The 20,284-nt window shown below is 30.1% G+C and overlaps 1 protein-coding gene across 1 annotated transcript; it reads left to right on the top strand.

Moving 5' to 3' along the window:
- The first annotated feature begins 16,128 nt into the window (after positions 1-16,128).
- Positions 16,129-16,509, top strand: LOC108907167 (protein atonal-like). The gene has a single exon (XM_018710711.1). The coding sequence runs from the start codon at positions 16,129-16,131 to the stop codon at positions 16,507-16,509; it is 381 nt and encodes a 126-aa protein (XP_018566227.1).
- Positions 16,510-20,284: the final 3,775 nt, after the last annotated feature.

Below are 20,284 nucleotides of genomic sequence, written 5' to 3'. Positions count from 1 at the left end.
CTCGGCACTGGGTCAAGTTTGAAGTAGAGGGTAAGTAGAACCTAAATCCAAATTTTGGTGCAAATTATATAGTAACTCCATATTTTACCTTCAATGACTGGACTATTAACTAAATTGAAAAAGAAAAATACAAACTAGCTTAAATATAAAAATATAAGTACTACACAAAATAGAGCAATCAAATTATAAAATCCAGACAAAAAACTTGGGTGTTAATAAAAATATAAGTGCTACACAAAATATATATCAATCAAAATATAAAAATCCAGACAAAATAACTGAAGTATAAACAATAATACACAAATAAAACAAATAAGCTAAGTAACATATAAGATAAGAAAAAATATATCAAGTCGATCTTCATACTTTTGATACTTAATTGGAAATCATTTGATATATGACAGATGCTATTAGTAAATTGGAACGAGGTGTGGGTAATTGTAAAGCAGAGTGAAATCTAGAATTAAGTCTAGGAACATGAGTGATATTTATAATTTTAAAAAGGAATATAATTATATAATATAATAATAGATAAATAGAATATAATTAAAATTAAAACAAAAAAGCAACAACTCTTGAGGTGTACCATGAGGAAGATAAAATCCATAATATAATGTAGTCTTTAAAAATCTTTTTTATCCTTCATAAGCGAAAATAGGCGGCTTGCATGAAAATTTAATTTCCTTTAGAACTGTATAAATTTGTAACTGACAATGGTAAAAAAATAACTTCTTTAATGGTACAAATTAATTATAGATATTTAAAATTATGTAAAAACTTAAATTTTTTTACGTGATCGAGAATGTATTGTGCCGTCATTTAGTCGTGCCGAGACCAGAACACCTACAACCTGGTAGGGACACCTACCTTGTCCCTGTCATTCATCTTCTCGATTCTGGATCGTAGGATCGCACTAAATGACGTCACGAATTAACACTTTAGAACACCAGTTTAAAACATTTATATTGCGTCAAACTTTGATAATTATTATTTGATATATTATTATTAATTATATTATGAATAATTATTAGTTAACAACCTCTAAGAGATTTCTAGGATTTTCACTACATGTTTGAATGTTTATAGATCATTTCTACACATCTGAAAAAATGTATACATGTTGCCCATTATTAATTACGAACTAGAATCATTCAGGGGCGGGTAAAACTAGAGGGAGGAAGATCTGTATATAATTTTGTCCCATCTTTCTTGAAGAAATATTTTATCGGTAAAATGAGATTAGATTTGAAAAATCCAGATTATTTTTATAATAAAATTAAGTTATATGTTATTTCTTTAACTTGAATCGTATCCGTTCATTAATTTTGCACAACGCGTTGCGTCTATATAACGAAGCGTTCTCGGACGCATGTTTATCGAATTTTATGACGTAGATCTGCCATCAATATTTGACAAAATATTTCGCTTACACCCTGTATAATAACATGTACTACTAGGCATTGGTAATAATGGCAATTTGTTTAAGCAGCGTTCAATTGCTAAATGACGCATTTTTAAGTAGCAACAAAGGATCGTCCTTTATTAACACGCGATGGATCCCCGTAGGAGGTGGGTGCTCGTGCAAAGACATCAATTTAAGATTATTGCTCAAAATACCTGTACCTTAGGCGAATCCGATGCATTGTATTCTATACGCGAAGAATTTTGCTTGCATGTAACTGCGGACACGTGGGACGGAACCTTTTTTTTGTTAGACAATTATTTCTCTTTTGAAAAAGTAATTTGGCTTCTGTCTGACTTCGGTATTATACGCAATTTTAAAATTCTTTCCTTTTTCTATGGATTGTTTATAAAACAGGGCCTTACAAGTACGAGTACCTATATAATAATAAGTTTATTTACGAAAATATGTGAGAAATTTGTATAGATGTCAATAAAATAACACAATCATAAAATTGTAAAAGACGATATAAATTAGTAACAAAAATTAAAGGATAGAATAAAATTCTAAATTTTCTGATGATTTTCAAAAGGTTCTATCTTGGCGAAAAATGGTCGTACACTGTAATAAAAAGTACGGTAAAATTCAACGACCTTTCCATGGTAACCTGTTGCCACGGAATGTTCAAGTAAAATCCATATATAATCAATACTTATATGTTTGAAAGGTTTTATTTAATATTACATAAATGTTACATGAATTTTACTTGAACACATTCCACGGCAACAGGTTACTATGGAAAGTTCGAGGAATTTTGCCATACATTTTATTACAGTGTAGAGCAATTAAAAAAAGCAAACTGAAGCTTGAAGTTTATAGTTTCAAGATACGGAAGTAAAAAATTTTATCGTTGACCACGTTTTAGTACAGTCATTGAAGCTTTTCACCTCCGAATTCTTTGAAACTGAACTGAAATTTGGCAGATAGTTAGAGAAAAGGTCAATGAACAATAGTGACATAGCGCCGATTGACGCTTCCACCCTGTTGGGGGTTGACACCCTTTCTCGGGGGTGGAATTTTTTTTTCAAAAATAACGCTGGAAATCGATAGAGAATCAAATTTTCAGCAAAAAATATTCGAAGAATTTTTTCGAGAAATCAATAGTTTTTTAGTTATACACGATTGAAAACTTGGAATTTTGAGTGAAATAAAACATTTTTTCAAAGTATTTTTCGCGAATAACTCAAAAACTACGCATTTTATTAAAAAAAGTGTAATGAACAAAAATGTAGCTTATAAATAAAGAAAATAGTTTTTTAAAAAGTACGTCCTTTGTAAAGTGAAATATGGTTAGTGGAAGGGGACTTGTTTTGGGGGGAATACACTCGAATCGATGTATTTAACGTCAAATAACAGAAAAAGGATTAATTTTACGTGTGCAACACCCCTGGAGTTTTTTGTAGTACTCAAAAAGAACTTCAAAATGAACACTTATAAAAGTTAATTAGAATAAAATTGAAGGAGTTATCGTCAAAAACAGGTGGGTTGCTCATATTTTTTAAGGAAAATTGAGCAGTAAACGCTGTACCATTTCCATCAGAATTAAAATTAATCATAGACCCTCTACAATTAGTTTTGTTTTAGTGTTTTTCATACGATACTGAAGTTAGACCGGTTTAGAATGCGTATTTTTTTAATAATGTACGGTAAAAGTTGAAAACGTACCTATTTTTCATTATTCAAAACTGGACGATTCTAAATTGGAAGGAACAATGTAATAATTTAACATCCAAACTACATTCACTGTGTTATTTTTTTTTCTAAATTTGAAGCGTGTACTACCGTGAAAAACAGTCATGGGCCTGTATCATGCACAAGTCAGTTCTAGGCTTAGGTATGGTATAATATTTTGGGGAAATTCCGTAACTGCGAAAAGTGTATTTGTGGCACAAAAACGCATTCTTAGATATATAGCAGGTGTAGCATTTTTCTGCTTATGATTTTTTTAAATTTCCGAAATCTTTTTTTTCTAGCCCTTACCCGTTTTGAGTTATCTTGAAAAACCCCTTTGTTTTATCTTTTTTCACCCTTGGCCGGGGGTTGAACAAAAAATTACTGTCACTTATTGTTATAAAGTAATGTTTTTTTATACATTATATTATATTATTATATATTTATCCATTTTTGAACAGTAAGTGTTTAAATTTGTAAGTGACTGTCATACACTCCACCCCATTCAATAATACCATATTCAATAATTTCAATAGTACGTAATTTGAGATAATTGAAGGCATAGTAGAGCATTTTTAGGTGGTAGATAACCAAAAAGTCTCTCAAATTCTTAAATCAAGGTAATAATCCCAGAATTTCTTTGACAATATTTGCCGTTTGTAGGTTCCAGCTTGTATATCTATCTACAGGGTGTAAGAAGTTTCACTGCCATTATTTCAGCCATGAGATACAGTAATCATAAATGAACAAAATGGTTGTATATTACAGGGGCATAAGATTAACAGCTTTCAAAATACAGTGAGTATTGGGGAGTTTCATCGCAATGTGACAACAGCGCTTAAACTAACGCCACAAAACATATAATAGACCTAACGCTACACAGCTGATGCATACAACGTGTGCACGCGGCAGACTTGTTCTACGGAAAAAATGTAAACAACTTTCGTGGAACATTGAGTTTTCAAGACAATTGTTTTCGGGTTTTTAAATAAATAAAATAAAATGTATCGATTTCGTAGTACGAAGATAGTGTTGTGTATTTTAGCTCGAATTTGAGTAATTATGAATCTCTTAAAACAGGAACTTAATTTTTAATCAAACTATGAATTTGAAAAAAAAAGATTCACATCATCTAAATAATCATACGTATTAAAAACAATTTAGGTATTTACCAAAAAGCAAAATTAAGTAATTTTTAAACGCATAAGTACAAAACAAACTACGACATGCTCAAAATGTCCACCACCTACGAATCCAATTTTCGTGCACTCGCTGGAAAACACGTGAAGAAAAGGAAATAGTGGTACGCAAAAAACACTCAGACACGGTCCAATTCCAGATACCAACTGAATGGCGTATTGCTGGACGCTTAGTACGTGTTATCCGCCGCGCCGTTGTCACATTGCTCGATATGAATTTTATCGAATTTTAGATTTATTACAACGCTAATTGTTATTTTTTAGAATTAAGCATAAAGAAGTTAAAAAAAGTGATACACATTGAATTTATGGTATTCTATGCAAGCAGTTACATTCCTTAATTAATCGAACCTTTGTACATCAAGTTTGAGATTTTGATAATTTTTTTCTGGGAAATGGTCGAGTTTATGACTCATGTCATATAAGTTTTTTTGTTTATTTTATTGTATTATATCGTCTGTTAAAATTAAGGCATTCAAACTTCTAACACCCTGTATAACTATACCAAGATATTTTGTCGACTTCTTCAGGTAATTTAATTATTGCAATATATCAGGTATTGTGTTTTCCATATAATAATGATTAGAAATAACATTTTGAATTTGTATTTTAGATAATTACGCATTAATAGCTATTTACTAGATATTGCTGATGCAATTCAATGCTAGTCGGGGCATGTAATCCGTAGAACAGTTGTTTCCTGTAATACCATTAATTAAATATATTGTCTGTGATGTTACATATTTTTTACATGTCCAGATTTTTTTACATCAGATAACTTTATTGTTTGACTTCAAATGATAAGAGTTTTTAGGAACATTTTTTTAATTAATTGGAATAAGCCTTTATAATGTTTGATATATTATTTGTACTACACTTGTAGAAAATGATAGATCTGTAATTAAAAGCTATTAAATAATGAATGAATTTTTTAATATTTTACCTAAAACTTGAAAAGCCTTCCAGGTAGGCAGGTAGCCAGCGAGCCAGCGTCCTCTCTACCTAAATTCAATTGTTGCGCAACAATTCGAAAATTATACTGTACAAATTACAAAAAAAATTTGACCGTTCAGCTCGTTCCGTTAACCATGAGAAAAAATCTCTTTTCCGACCGGACCAACCCTTTAATCCCTAAAAAATGACACGATGCCGTTCGGTAACAAGCCAAAAAGACCTAAGTAGAATCAAATGATAGTGATACACAGACCGAGGTGTTATGCGTGCGTGCCCCGTCCTTTGAATATTTCCGTCTTTTCGAAAAAATGATCGCACTTTTTGTCGGACTCTTAACGACTTCGGGCCGTAATAATGCACGGGTTTAAGTAGATTTGAACGAGGTGTGAAAACAAGCCCGCAGTTCCCCACAAAAATTTTATCCCATACTGATTTTATTTCTCCTTATTCCAATAACAATCACCGATAAAAAAAATATGTTCAAAATTTACACAATTATACATTGTCGACTTTAATTTATATAGAAAATACGACTAACTACCATTGATGTAACACTACCGGTAAATTGTATTTAACTTTACTACAATTTTGTTAAATAATACTCGTTTATTTTGCTATAGAGACGATACAATAAGTAAATATAAAAAATTCTTAAAATTCCATTTCTGCGAAAATTGCTATACAGAGTGTCCCGGTACTTGATACAAAAAAGTCGAACAAATAGATGAGATCAAAATAATATCAGTATTTCATATAAATTGTTCGTTAATAAGTTACGGGCCCCAAATGTGAAAATTAAAAAGTTATTTTTATTTACAGTCCCTAAACTATTAACTTCAGCATGATCCAAATTTGGTGATCGATAACACAAGCGTACAGCTTGTTTTTGATGTTGAATTGAAGCTTCGTTATGACCAGAACGACAGGGGCGGACTATGCCCAATGGTTAACAACCCCGAATTTTTACATAGATGACGATCGCAATCTGCCTGTATCAAAAATAAGTTCCCTGAAGAATTTGCCAATGATAATACCCTCTTGGTTCAACTCAGCAAAATTAACAGTTTAGGAAATATCTGTGATTTTATGTCACAGTGCATATCGAGCGGCGCCTTCACCATTTTTTGTTTTAAATTTTAATCGGACATAATTACTATATTAGAACCGTACTTGTTTTTAAAATAAGAGCCTAGACTGTCTACTGTTTGCTAATGGAAAATAGAGAAACAAAACAAGAATAAGTTGAAGTTAAAAAATAATCGACATCCTGTATATATGAATATGCTGTGTGTAATTTTTAATGTGGTCATATTAATTAGGAGACTACAATTGACCTTTAGAAAGTTTGTTTCTTGAAATTCAAAATTTTAACCTTTTTTGCAAGCATAATTGTCAAATCTCATCATCATGGTAAGTCCAAATTGGCATAGGCCACTAGATGTAGCCCTCGGTTACATTTGGATCATTCATTGGCATATGGTATACTGATGAGGGCTAACAAGTCTGAAAGACGTATGCTTTTAATTGCTGATGTAATTCAATGCGAGTCGTGGCATACAGCCGGTAGAGTAGTTGTTCCTGCTAATATCGTCACTTAAAAACTGGTAAAAGCCTTAGTTTTAGAATTTTTTGTTGCGCTTTCAAAGAAATGTATAAAAAAACAATTGATGAGTGGAAATTAGAAAGGGCCAAAATTTACTTTTTGACATAGAAATGGTCTAAATACCCTGCTTTATGTGCTAGGAAAAGTTCCAAGTGCTAATATTAATATTTAAAGTTTTAGCAGTTTTTCTTGATTATCTCAACAATTTGTTTTTGGTACTTAGTCCCTTTCTAATTTCCACTCTTCAATTGTTCTTTTTTTAAACGGAATGCCATGTATTTTTCTCGTCTTTTGGGTTCCTCTCTATTTTCTGATTACAATGATATACAGGGTGACATAGAAAAAAGCATAGTGTCATACAATAGAGGACACTAAAACAAGAAAAAAGTTCCTATGAACATGGGTCCGCAAGGCCTTCGGTTAAAGGAAACGGGGTGTTGAATTTTAATTTTTTTTTTATTTGCAAAAACAATGATAAATACTTCAACAATTAAATTTTAATGGTATGATGAAAAATATGATTAATTAAAATAAAACATTAAGTTTTTAGAAGATGTTCAAATTGTTGCCCTTGTACTTCAATACATTTTTCCATTCTTCTTCTTAATGATTGACGGCATCTTTTAAATATTCCTAGGTTATTATGAAATCTATCTGCCGATTCCATAATTCTTATCCATAATTGTTCTTAATTATGTATTTCTACAGCATAAACTTCATTTTTCATAAAGATATTCAAAAAAAAACCCAAACAAAAATAAAATTCAACACCCCGTATCTTTTAACCGAAGGCCTTGCAGACCCATGTTCATAGGAACTTTTTTCTTATTTTATTGTCCTCTATTGTGTGGCATTATGCAATGTACTTTTTTCTATGTCACCCTGTAGAATGTCATATATTGTTTGATAGTTTGCACAATATTTTGGTTTATTTTTCGATCCCGAATCCCGCATATAGTCAAGATTGCCATGGAACCACTGTGTAATTATCTAAACTAACGCATATTGTTAAATAATAAGTATAATCTTCTATAAATCCTATAAATATCCTGCATACTTAACTGTTGTTTTAACAAGTACGCAGGACAAGGACCAATAAGTAAAAATAGCTACCAAGTACCTTCCTTGCAAATGAAATTAATGAATAGGTATTAGTAGAAAAAAATATACAATGATTCAAAATTCAGTACATTGAATTTAGGGGCGCATTTTATGAGGTCATAATAAGATTTTTTATAAACGCTTGTTTTCGATATACAGGATATAAATTTTTTTATTTTTTATAAATAATTTCCAAACAAATGTGAATGTTGGCATAAAACATTCACATATAACATATAACATATAACATAAAACATAAAACATAAAACATAAAACATATAACATATAACATATAACATATAACATATAACATATAACATATAACATATAACATATAACATATAACATATAACATATAACATATAACATATAACATATAACATATAACATATAACATATAACATATAACATAAAATGGTAGTATTGTCATTAGTCAGCAGTGATTTTCTCAAAAAGGGTAGTTGTATCAAAAAAATATAAAGAAGAAATTCAAGATCATTGCATTACTGATTAGATAGTGAACAAATTTCACGGTAAATAATTAATAAAATTTGAAAATATTTAACTCATTTAACTCCTCGTCGACTTCGGAAACGGTTGGCCTGAGAGATTTCGACCAAATATACCTTTTTTGCTTAAAACTAATATGGGAATAAACGCATTAATACGAAACGTCAACGTACAGAGTAGCAAAAAAGTTGGGGCCAATTTAATTCAAGCGTACCTTCATAGGTGGCGCCCTCTGCAATCAGTGTCAAAACCAATTACACATTTAAATGCTTCACCCTGAATTATTCCATCCTGTGTACAACTCAATTTAACTAACCTTTCGAATAAATAAACGTTTTTGCAATGGATATTTAATAAAAACGATGTGTGTTCCCAGTTAACATTATCAGAAGATTTGTGGATACTTTTATGTATCTACAATAAAATCTGTACTGGCAATGTAACCGGAAATCATTTAATTTTTAAAGGTTTTTTATTAGGTCTCATTTGACCGTGGCACTTTAGCAAATTATCAAATGAATTTTATTGCCGAAATAAGTGACAATAAAACAACTATATATTGCTCAGTCGTTCTAATATTTTTTTAAGCCTTAAACGTTAAGGCATCGTTTTTGTAAATATTAAATAGTTACTATATGTCTTTGCATGCACTTTGATGCTCTATTTTATAACGCAGGAGTGACCGGCGGGCCAAGTAAAAGCCATATGCCGCTTGGGGGTGCATTTAAGGGCAGATCAGATAATCGGGTTTGCGCTTTCACATTATACCTTGTTATAGAAAATCCACCACAAAATTAGGGGTAGCAAAAAGCTCGCCCTGATTTCCGTTCCTATAGAATTAATACTTTCAAATTTTTAACTACGTTAGGTGACTTGCTCTTTGCCCATCCACGTCAATTATTAGAGAAAATCGGAAGTGTACGATTAAATTCTATATGTACTTTAAATATTCGCCTTTTTTTAATTAAGGTCTTGATTTGCTTTGCTCATTTTTAGACGAAAACTTATTTATATAAAAAATACTTCAAGCATGTGCTGACGCATTAGTCGTATATTATGCTATTATACAATTAATTAGAAAACCACGGATTAAAAGAAAACAAATATATAAAAAAATTATTATAAACAAAAAACGGTATGTGTGTGCTATTTATTACATCACAGCAAATAAATGCTTTCGCTTTAAGAGAAAGTCACCTGTAAATTTTATATTAAATGCATTTTTATTAATTTATTCTTCATCTTTTTCAAAAGTCAAATATGTGCTTCTTTTTTGTTTTGCTCCTTTCTTTATAGGAAATCCATCAGTTTTATTCCGTAGGGAGTTATTATTTTAAATTTTAACGAGTAAAATATGTCTCTGCCCCATATGAACACTTTCCAAATACGGTTCATTGTAAAAAGTTGTTCCCGGACATGTTATTCTTGATAAAATATTTTGCTTAAAAAATAAAAATAACAAATTAGAATTGGAATTAATCAGGTTAAAATCTGCATCAAAGTAATAACTATTCCACTTGTAGACCTCCAAGTAATGCACATTTTTTTAGCCTTTTTCTAAATTATGTTCTTTTTGTTTAAGTAAATGTTGTTAACAAAATCATTTGAGTACACTTTTTGCTTTAAGTATCTCCATAAGAAATAATTTAATGGGGACAAATTGGGCGTTCATGTAGGCTAAGGTATTGGTCCATAGCTTGCGATTCACTTATAAGGGAAGTGAACTTCAAGTCAATTTCTGACTATAATTATGAACATCCATCTTGTTGAAATATTAATTTTGTTCTAAACTCTAAATTTTCGTTACTAAATTTTAAGTTTTTTTTACTTTTTGACTAATCGAAAGTTTAGATTCTCTATAGACCAGTACCAACAATTTTGTGACGAAACCACCTCATCAGTTGCGAATGTAAATTCGTCAATAAGTAAAATAATTGTATTAATTAATATTTCACTATTTTTACTAAATTTAAAATAAAAGTTGTATTTTTTTTATAATTTATATCTGAATAAAGAAAGTTATTAAAAATGGTAGCGTCTATTTGTGAAAACGATTATTGTTCTTTCATGGATAAACACATGCATTTATTGACTTTTTAAACAACTTTATTAAATAAAGTTTTTAACAAAAACAAAAAATAAGAACGCTTTGCTTTAGGAATATGTTATATATATATATATATATATATATATATATATGTTGTAAAGATGTTTCCGGGTTCCTCTCCGCGTATGGTTTTCTTGATTCTGGATAGAATCGTGTTCTGGACGACGTTTCNATATATATATATATATATGTTATAATGTTTAAATTTTTTGAACACTCTATGTATTTCACAGGGAATAACCTTCGAAAATTAACAAAAAGAAAACTTTACAAGTATACCATTCCTTGCGATAGATTACGACGTAAGGAAAAATAACATTAAATAAATTTAAAATTTATGAATTCACTAAATGACATTCTGTAGAGCAAACCATACATTTTTAAATTATACCTACTTAAAAATACAGAATACAGAATACAAATCAATTAAACAGCTTTCTTAAAATAATAGTACAATGAAAAACTTGGTATAGCAGGTTTAAATTAACGAAGCCAATAAAAATTAAAACTATATATAAAGCAATCTATGTAAAAACTTCCTACTTATTTAAAGGCCAAAGCATATACATATATTTAATATTACTCACCTTTTTTAGTGACGTTTTCAATGTTTAAATTTCAAAATGATCTAACAAATATGTACGTTTTCATACTATGGAAAACCGTATAAAGCTTGAATTAATCTTAGACTTCTTTTAACAATAAAAACTAATTAAGTAAACAATATGTACGTATCTAAGACAAATTAGATACATTTTCTTCCATTAAATTAATTTCTAATTTTTCTTGGGAAAAGTTTTACAGCTACTTTCATTTATACGAAGACTTTTTCTGGATACAATTTTGCCCTAGTTGTCGCGTCCAGCTTAATTTTGAGGTAGAATCTTTGAACCATTTCGAGAGCAATAGCTACTTGAGAACATTAAACTGAAAACAAAATATACCTATTGTTAAGTAAAACAATAAGTAAAATAGGTCTTAACTAGTAAGCTACAATCTGGACGCCTGTGCGTAAAGGTTAAGCAAAGTTCAATGTGGTTATTATTGATGTTTTTCATAATATTCGACTATAAATGAAGATATACCGAGAGCTTTATATAATTTACAAAAAGTGATACTGTTTACTTATCGCAGTAATTACTTACATTATATTTAGGTAGGTAAAACGCTGGGCTATATTATTACGCCACAAATGAATCTAAACCTGCCTATTGGACAACTAGAATATTTCTCTACACATACACACACACACACACACACACCCCGGGTTGATTGATTAATCTGATTGGTTGAGTCAAATTAGGTCATGTAAGTTCACACTTTGTTTCGTATATTTATATCAAATATAGTAAAAACACATAAAAAATTAGGAATAATACATTTTAAAATGTAAAATTTACATATTTTGTGTATAAAACCCATTACAAATATATAAAAAAAGCCTATGTGGATGTCTACATTTTTTATCAGTGTAGGTATATAAATTTTATTTTACATAATTATTGATTACCTACTAGATCATTTAATGTTATCACCAGTTTAGTTCTTTCTTGCATAATTAGATTTTTGGTATCAAACTTACTCCTTCCTAACTTACTACCTTATAACCATTGCGTTTCAAGGAGCATACTTTTCTTCTGGAGTGTACCTGTGCCCGGACCCAATTTGTTTACTCGTATTACCTTACACCATATGACAGGCCGATACAAAAAAAGGGCCCACTCCCTTCATCTTGTAGTAGTGTAGTAAAAAGTCGAATTGACGTAAATTATCGTGGACTTAGCACGAGTGATCTTTTTTATATGGTAATTAAAAAAACATAATAAGTTTAATGTTAACTAATGCGTTCATTTTTTAATTGGAAGTTCGAGGGTTAATTCAAATGCAGCCTGAACAAACAGACGTAACACCCATTGAAACAGATTAAAAGTTACAATGGTAATGGCCTAATAAAATAACAAAATAACGAGACGAATTAAATTGATATAGTAATCTTCTTGCCAAATTTTGATATTTGGAAACAATACTGGTGCCTTTTAATAACAGACGAAATGCAAATTTAACTGTCAGTAGACACTAGTCGAATTATTTACTTAATTAAATTGACCTTATTCCAATAACCTGTCTGTAATGTAATGTAATAAGTGGTGTGCAAATCGTTTGGCAAACCATTATTTCAAATCGAAATAAACCAAAAATTTTATAAAATTAATGGCAAAACTGCAAAAAATGAGCTGTGGCCAATCGCTATAATTTCAGTTTCACAATGAGGTGTTTAGTTAGAGATATTTCATACTTTTATTTTTAATAATCCAGTTCTTTTATATACAATATACTTTATTTGTTATCACTTTATGATGATATTGTTTTAGTTCATACAATATGTTTTGTAAATGTTGTAAACCTGCTTTAAGACAGTAATAAACATTCTATTGTTAAACTGACACAGAAAAATTTAAAAAAATTCTGTAGGTATATCTACAATATATTCAAATACGAATTAAACATTTTCGTGAGATTTGAATTGATCAAAATTTAAGGTAGCCAACTTTTACAATAAAAATTAATCACGATAACAATAAACCATAATTGAAATTCACTATACAGGATACTTTTAAAGGAGGGAGCACTACCTTGATAGTCAAATAGACAAACATATCGAAATATCTCTGGAAATATTTGCGTATTTGTGAAACTTCAACACCCTGTGACTTGAAAACGAAGTAACTTTGGAGCAAGGTATATTTGACACAGTTATCATATTTTTGGCTCAATATTATCAAGGTAGGTACTGATTGCGCTACTTCATTTAACTTTACCTTATTTCTGTCATCTATTTTTAAATATTTAAAATAAATTAAGTGTTACAATTAATTGTAGAATGTAATTAAAATTATTACTACGTACCAAAACACTAAAAATAACATAAACTAGGCCAATAAATTAGAACCAGTTCTATCGCATTCTTGACCAATTTATTGGGACAAAGTTGTAAATATAAATACATGATTAAAATATAGTTTCATTGTTTGTTTTTTTTTTATTTGTTTGAAGTATTACTATTAATACAATAGTTTTTTTTTTCAACAGACTTTACTACAATATTACTTCTACTTAAAAATTATTTATATAAGCTTTTAATAAATATATTGAGATAGATCTGATCTTGATAAACTCAGTAACAATTATTTGTTATACTTGTAGCTTATATGATGTTTTTGTTGCATTAGATTAGCTTTAGTTTTGTCACATAAGAAGATGTGTTAACTGGTGTTGTTGGTACTCATCCTGTGAATAAAGTTGTACAAAACAAATTACAGTAAATGGGTTTGATCCAAAAACTTTAAGATATTAATACGTTCCCAAGTTTTTTTATATGTGACATGTAAAGACATAAGAAATTCGTTTATTGACTAGACTTGAATGCTGTTTGTTTTTTATTTGAAGAGTACACTATTTTCTTCCAACATTTTTGTTTGTTGCTTGTGTAACTTTAATTATTATAACCATTGTTTAAATAAAATTTGTATGTGTAATATTTTGTGGTACATATTTATTCAGTACCCTAAAACAATTTTTAGAAAATTTTTAAACATTTAAAAAGAATTCTAAACACTTTTGACAGTGATATGGTAGCAAAAGCTGACAATAAAGAGTGAAAAGTTTAACTGGAACAAATTCTGTAACTTAATAAATAAAGGTTTGTCGCAAAATTCCCGAAACACGTCAACTTTTATTTTCAATGGAGCATATAACAAAAAGGTTTGTTAATTCTTTTTAATTATGCAACTTTTTTTTAAATGGAAGGGTAGATTAATTCATATTTTTTTTTCGTTTTTTAAGTTTTACTTGAAAATCAGGCTTTTTTCGAAAAACATAAAAGGGTAGTAATTTGTAGAAAATTGAAAGACGCATCCGAAAATACCATGGTTGTTACCGTAAAGCAGTGGCGTACTATTTTATTTAGAAAAATATGCCAGCGATACCCTGTATCTCCGCCAGTGGAATATGTAAATTTTAGGAAATGCCCTCAGATTTTGGACAATGATTACATAAATATATAGTACGCACCTAAAGTATGGAATAAATTCAGTAAAATCGAAACAAATTTTTTTTGGGAAAAATCCTCGAACAGGTCGATTTTTAATTTAAAAAATATATATTTTAGCAGAAAAGGCGATTTTCAACCGTCATTTGTTTTCGAGTAATGACGTCATCGACCTTTTTTTTAAATAGCAACCTCCTATTTTTTTCCCTGATTCTGAAAGATCGTTTCATTGTCGATCCGACAGTATTAAAATATTGCCATCTTACATAGGAAAGTTTTCGAGTAAACGACGATTGATTGCATAATAATACTTCACGATTGGTTGCGTTAAACAATAAAATTAGTCAGACCACAGTGCTACGTATCCTGAGGCAGGAAAAATATCATCCCTACAAAATTCAACTTGCAGGAACTCAATGAAGACGATCCTGACCGCCGGCGCCGCTTACACTTTTGTGATATTATGTTGGATTTATGTCAAGTAAATAGAGATTTACATCGGCAAATACTTTTTTCAGACGAGGCCACATTTTGTCTCAATGGTACAGTGAACCGTCAAACTTGCAGGTATTGGAGTCGGGAAAATCCTCATTGGATGGCAGAGACACATACCCAACACCCACAGAAATTAAATGTGTGGGCTGGAATAGTTGACAACAGAATAGTAGGGCCTTTCTTCTTTGAAGGAACCCTTACAGGAGAAAGATATTTAGAGTTTTTACAAAATGACCTTGTTCCAGCGCTTGCAGTAATTTTTCCTAACGATAATGACCCTGATATTCCTGATGACACCATATGGTTTTAGCAAGACGGTGCACCTCCGTACTATACGCGCTCTGTTCGAGATTTTCTGGACAATTGTTTTCCTAGGAGGTGGATCGGCAGACGAGGACCGATAGAATGTCCCGCGAGATCCCCAGATCTTACACCCCAAGACTATTAAAAATATTATTTTAAGTTTAACACCCTGTATCTTTTTAACGAAGCGTTCTAGATAAAAACTATATAGGAAAGACCACTTAAAATTCACCGAAGAATACGAGGTTTCATTTTTGGTCACCATTTGTGAATCACCCTGTATTTTTTCCTTTTAGTTTTAAAAGCAGGTACCTATATTATGAACCACATACATTTACCATAAATTCTGTACAAAATTGCGACGATAAACTCAGACATTCATATCAACTAATTTGAATTAGGGAATCCGCACTTGAAAATAATTCCATCCGGCCGCTTTTAGAGGCAGACTGTACCGAAACCCTTCGCCGTACCCAAAAATGCCCATTGGCCGACCGGCACGCGCTACCGGGGCGGTACTTAGCACAAAGGGCCTTACACTGTACCGAGGGGTAGCCATCCACTATAAAAAGCCAACAGGTAGCCCGACTGATCAGACCCAAATCATCGTTCGGTGGTGTTAGTTGTTTTTCCAGACGTCGCCTTCAGTTTACGCGTTTGCTGGGCATTTCGAAAATGGAAACTTATTCGGAGACCTACGGCTACATGTACATGCTGGCAGCCCCTCCGCAGAATGTCCCCGCCAACTGGGGGTCGTCCTCCACGTGCAGCTACGACAGCTACTCCGAGGACAACTACAAGACTGCAAGTCCCGAGTCTTTGGCAAGGAATAAGAGTCGAGTGACGCCTGTAATCCTGAGGAAGAGGCGCCTAGCGGCCAACGCCAGGGAAAGGCGTCGAATGCAGAATTTGAACCAAGCCTTTGATCGACTAAGAACTTTTCTTCCTCAGCTGGGCCAGGACAGGCAGTTATCCAAGTACGAGACCCTGCAAATGGCACAGACCTACATCACGGCGTTGTACGACCTCCTCGACCAACGTGAGCCTGTGCAGTGAAACTATTTCTTTTTTGTTGTTTCTCCCTGCCATTTCCAAAGCCAAAGTGTTCTGTTATCTAGATTTGTAACTAAATAAGGTATCAGTATTAAAGTTTTTCTAGCATAGATTTTAGTTTTTGTGTATAAATTAAATTTATCATGTATATAATGTCGTTAATTAGTTTTTAACTTTACTATAGTATCCTGTAGACTTCTAAAGAGATTGACATCTTGAATTTGTATATATTTAGTGGTTCTATGAAGCTGTGACACCAAATAAATATTAGTGTAGATAATATGTGCCAAAAGCCTATGTTAAGTTAATAAATATTTTGGAAAATATATTGTTTTCTTTTACTTTGCCCTTGTCGATAAAGACATATTGTATGACAATTATAAAAAGTATATCAATAATTAATTAATTATTATTTTATCTATTATTATTATTATTTTATTTATTTATTTATTTATTAATCAAGTGAAACATATTTTACAAGTTGAATTTTAAAAATAATACTCATACACTAAAATGAAAAAAATTAAAGCTTTCTAAATTTCATTGTTCAAGTTGTTTCATGAATTCATTAGCAAGTGAAATATTTATGTATGAATATTTTTAGATATATTTGACCGGAACAAAATCTATTATTGTTGTATTTTACATCGATATTCTTTGTATTGTATTAATTTCTTTTAATTGGTATTTTTACTACACTGAAAAAAAAAGAAAATAAACAAAAGTAGTCCAATTAAATTGGCCTTTAAATAGCAATTTTGGTCAACTTGCCTGAACTTTTGATATAAGTTAGTTTGAGATATATAATAATAACAAATGACAGTAATTTTTGTTTCAATCCCCAGCCAGGGGTGAAAAAAGATAAAATAAAGGGCTTTTTCCAGATAACTCAAAAGCTAGAAAAAAAAGTTTCTTATAAAAGTTGTAGAGCATAGAATTCTACATAAAAATGGTCTATAAACTTTTCCTTGTACTATTAAAATTAACAGAGTTAGGATGGCTTTCTTATAAAAATTGTAGAACAAAAAATTAAACATAAAAATGTTCTATTGACTTTTTCTTGTACTATAAAAATTAACGTTAGGGAGACTAGAAGTTAAGGGATGATTTCAGAAATTTAAAAAATCATAACAAGCAAAAAAATTTTTGAATTTTATAATATTTTTTTCAGTCTACTCTAAAAAAGGCAAAGTTTTAATAAAATAGTTATAACAATTTCACAAAACGAACGTAACTTTTTTTATCTTTATCTTTATCGTAAAACAAAATTTTGAAAGCAACTTTTCATTATTTTAAATAACGGCATAGAAAAAAAATGCTAAAAATTAACGATTAAAAAATTGAAATTGTTATAACGTTTTTAATAAAAATTAAAAAATATATCTATTTTTCTGAAAAGAAAGCTTACATTTTTTAGAGTATGGTAGAGTAGAGAAAAAATTAAATTAATTAATTTTTCTGCTTGTTATGATTTTTTAAATTTCTGAATTCATCCCTTAACTTCTAGCCATCCTAACTCTGTTAATTTTAATAGTACAAGGAAAAGTTTATAGACCATTTTTATGTAGAATTTTATGCTCTACAACTTTTATAAGAAACTTTTTTTCTAGCTTTTGAGTTATCTGGAAAAAGCCCTTTATTTTATCTTTTTTCACCCCTGGCCGGGGGTTGAAAAAAAAAATAATTGTCATTTGTTATTATTATATACCTCAAACTGACATATCAAAAATTAAGGCAAGTTGACCAAATTGTGATTTAAAGGCTCATTTAATTGGACTAAAGGATCAGTTAAGATATTCATTTTATAAATTTAGTTTTGTTTAATAGAAATAGGTATCCATTTCCTCAGTGTAAGATATTTCTAGTCGGGTAAAACTGAATTTATAAAATCAACACTTGACTTTGACCTTTTTGGTTATCTTATTTATTTTTACTTTCAGTGTAGCAAAAATAAAAAATATCTCTTCTTATAATCCACGAATTTACTTGATTAAAAAAAAACAAATTTTGTCTAATCAATTTTTGAAAACCCGTTTTATGTAATTAAAATAACATTGACAAGACTTTTGTCTGAAAGAAATATACAGGGTGAGTCATTAATAATGGTACAGATCTTAACAGATTGTTAATATTTTCTACTTAAAAAATTCAAAATTGTAAAATACAAAAAGTTAGACATATTTTTAAATTGACAGGGCAGTATAACTAGAGCCCCCTAGACGTGACCCCAACACTATTTGCATATTCGTATTTGCCACCTCAACAAATGTTAAACTACAAATTTTCAAAACAATTGGTTCATACGTACTTAAAATATAGCAAAAAATCGAAAATATTTTTTCAACTTTAACACCCTGTAGAACGAAAAGAAGCAACAATTGATTAAGGCATGTTTGGCTAAATCACTATATTTTGACGTTAACAATCTGCCATTAAGCTGCGTACCATTATTAATGACATGCCCTGTATATGTAAAATTTGCGAATATTTTATGGAATGAGTCACCATCTGAAAGGTTATTGTAAAGTTAAATATTAATATACTAATTAGTTTCTTTGTTTTGTGCATCATTTTTTCTATTATTAATTCAATTGCTATACTACAGTCGCTGGTAACAAAAATTTTCGAGAAAAATATTAGACGAAAGTTATTACTTTTCATGAGTTGAATACGTGATTAAAATATTGGCATTTATTTCTCGGAATATGTGAAATAATTCATGAATGAATTACGTCTGTGTTTAATCGTTATTTTTGTAATTAAAGTTTGAAAAAATTACACTTTCTTGTCATGACTTTTTTAAATTTCGATTTATTATATTTTAATTTAGATAAATGACATAAAATTATACAGAATGTTGCAGGAAAATGCGAGGTAAATTGATATGAACTGATTTATTTTCATCCAAAGAAAATACCCTTGAAGTATTTCCATTCATGTGCTGACATTTTATATATTAAGGACAGCCAGTTGCATTTTACTCAAAAACAATGCATTTTCAGCAATTTTAATAATAGTAAAATGATATTTTACTTTTTAATACAATACATAACCTCAAAATATTATGTTTTAAAATGTTACTCTAGCAGATGTCCAAAAACAAACAACACAGTTACAAACTTACCTGTATCAAATATCAATCAATTACATTGTTTTTTTCGAAAAAAATGACTATCTTAAAAACAAAATATGGTTTTATTTTTTGATATTTTATCATCCGATAAACTTTTATACTCACTTCTGCAACACTTTGAATATAAAATTTTTGTGAAATTAATTAAATCAATACAAAAAGCTAGAGATTCATAGTATAGTTCGTTTTTTAAGTTTTACTCGAAAATCAGGCTTTTTTTAGAAAAACATAAGAAAGTAGTAGTTTGTAGAAAATTGAAAGACGTATTCGAAAATATCATGATTGTTGCCGTAAAGCAGTGGCGTAACGTTTTGTTTAGAAAAATATGCTACCGATTGCCTGTATCTCGCCACCGGAGCATCTAAATTTTAGTAAAAGGCTTCAGATTTTGGACAATGTTTACGTAATATGCCAAATTTTAAATTATTTTACTTCCTTAAATTATTAAAAAAAAATAAAAACTTTATACGAAAGACTCCCCTTACAATTCATCAAAGAATACGAGGTTTCACTTTTGGTCACCGTTTGTGAATCACCCTGTACATAAAAAATATCGAAAATTCGATATATTTCAGGTATGTTCTGTTTGGGGACAAGACAAATTAAACAGTGAATCGTTCGAAATGACGAATCTTGACAACAGGA

This window comes from Anoplophora glabripennis, unplaced genomic scaffold (assembly GCF_000390285.2).
Source record: "Anoplophora glabripennis isolate ALB-LARVAE unplaced genomic scaffold, Agla_2.0 scaffold87, whole genome shotgun sequence".
Classification (NCBI taxonomy): Eukaryota; Metazoa; Arthropoda; class Insecta; order Coleoptera; family Cerambycidae; genus Anoplophora; species Anoplophora glabripennis.
Note: the sequence above shows the minus strand (reverse complement) of the source record. Positions and strands in the feature narration are given on the sequence as shown.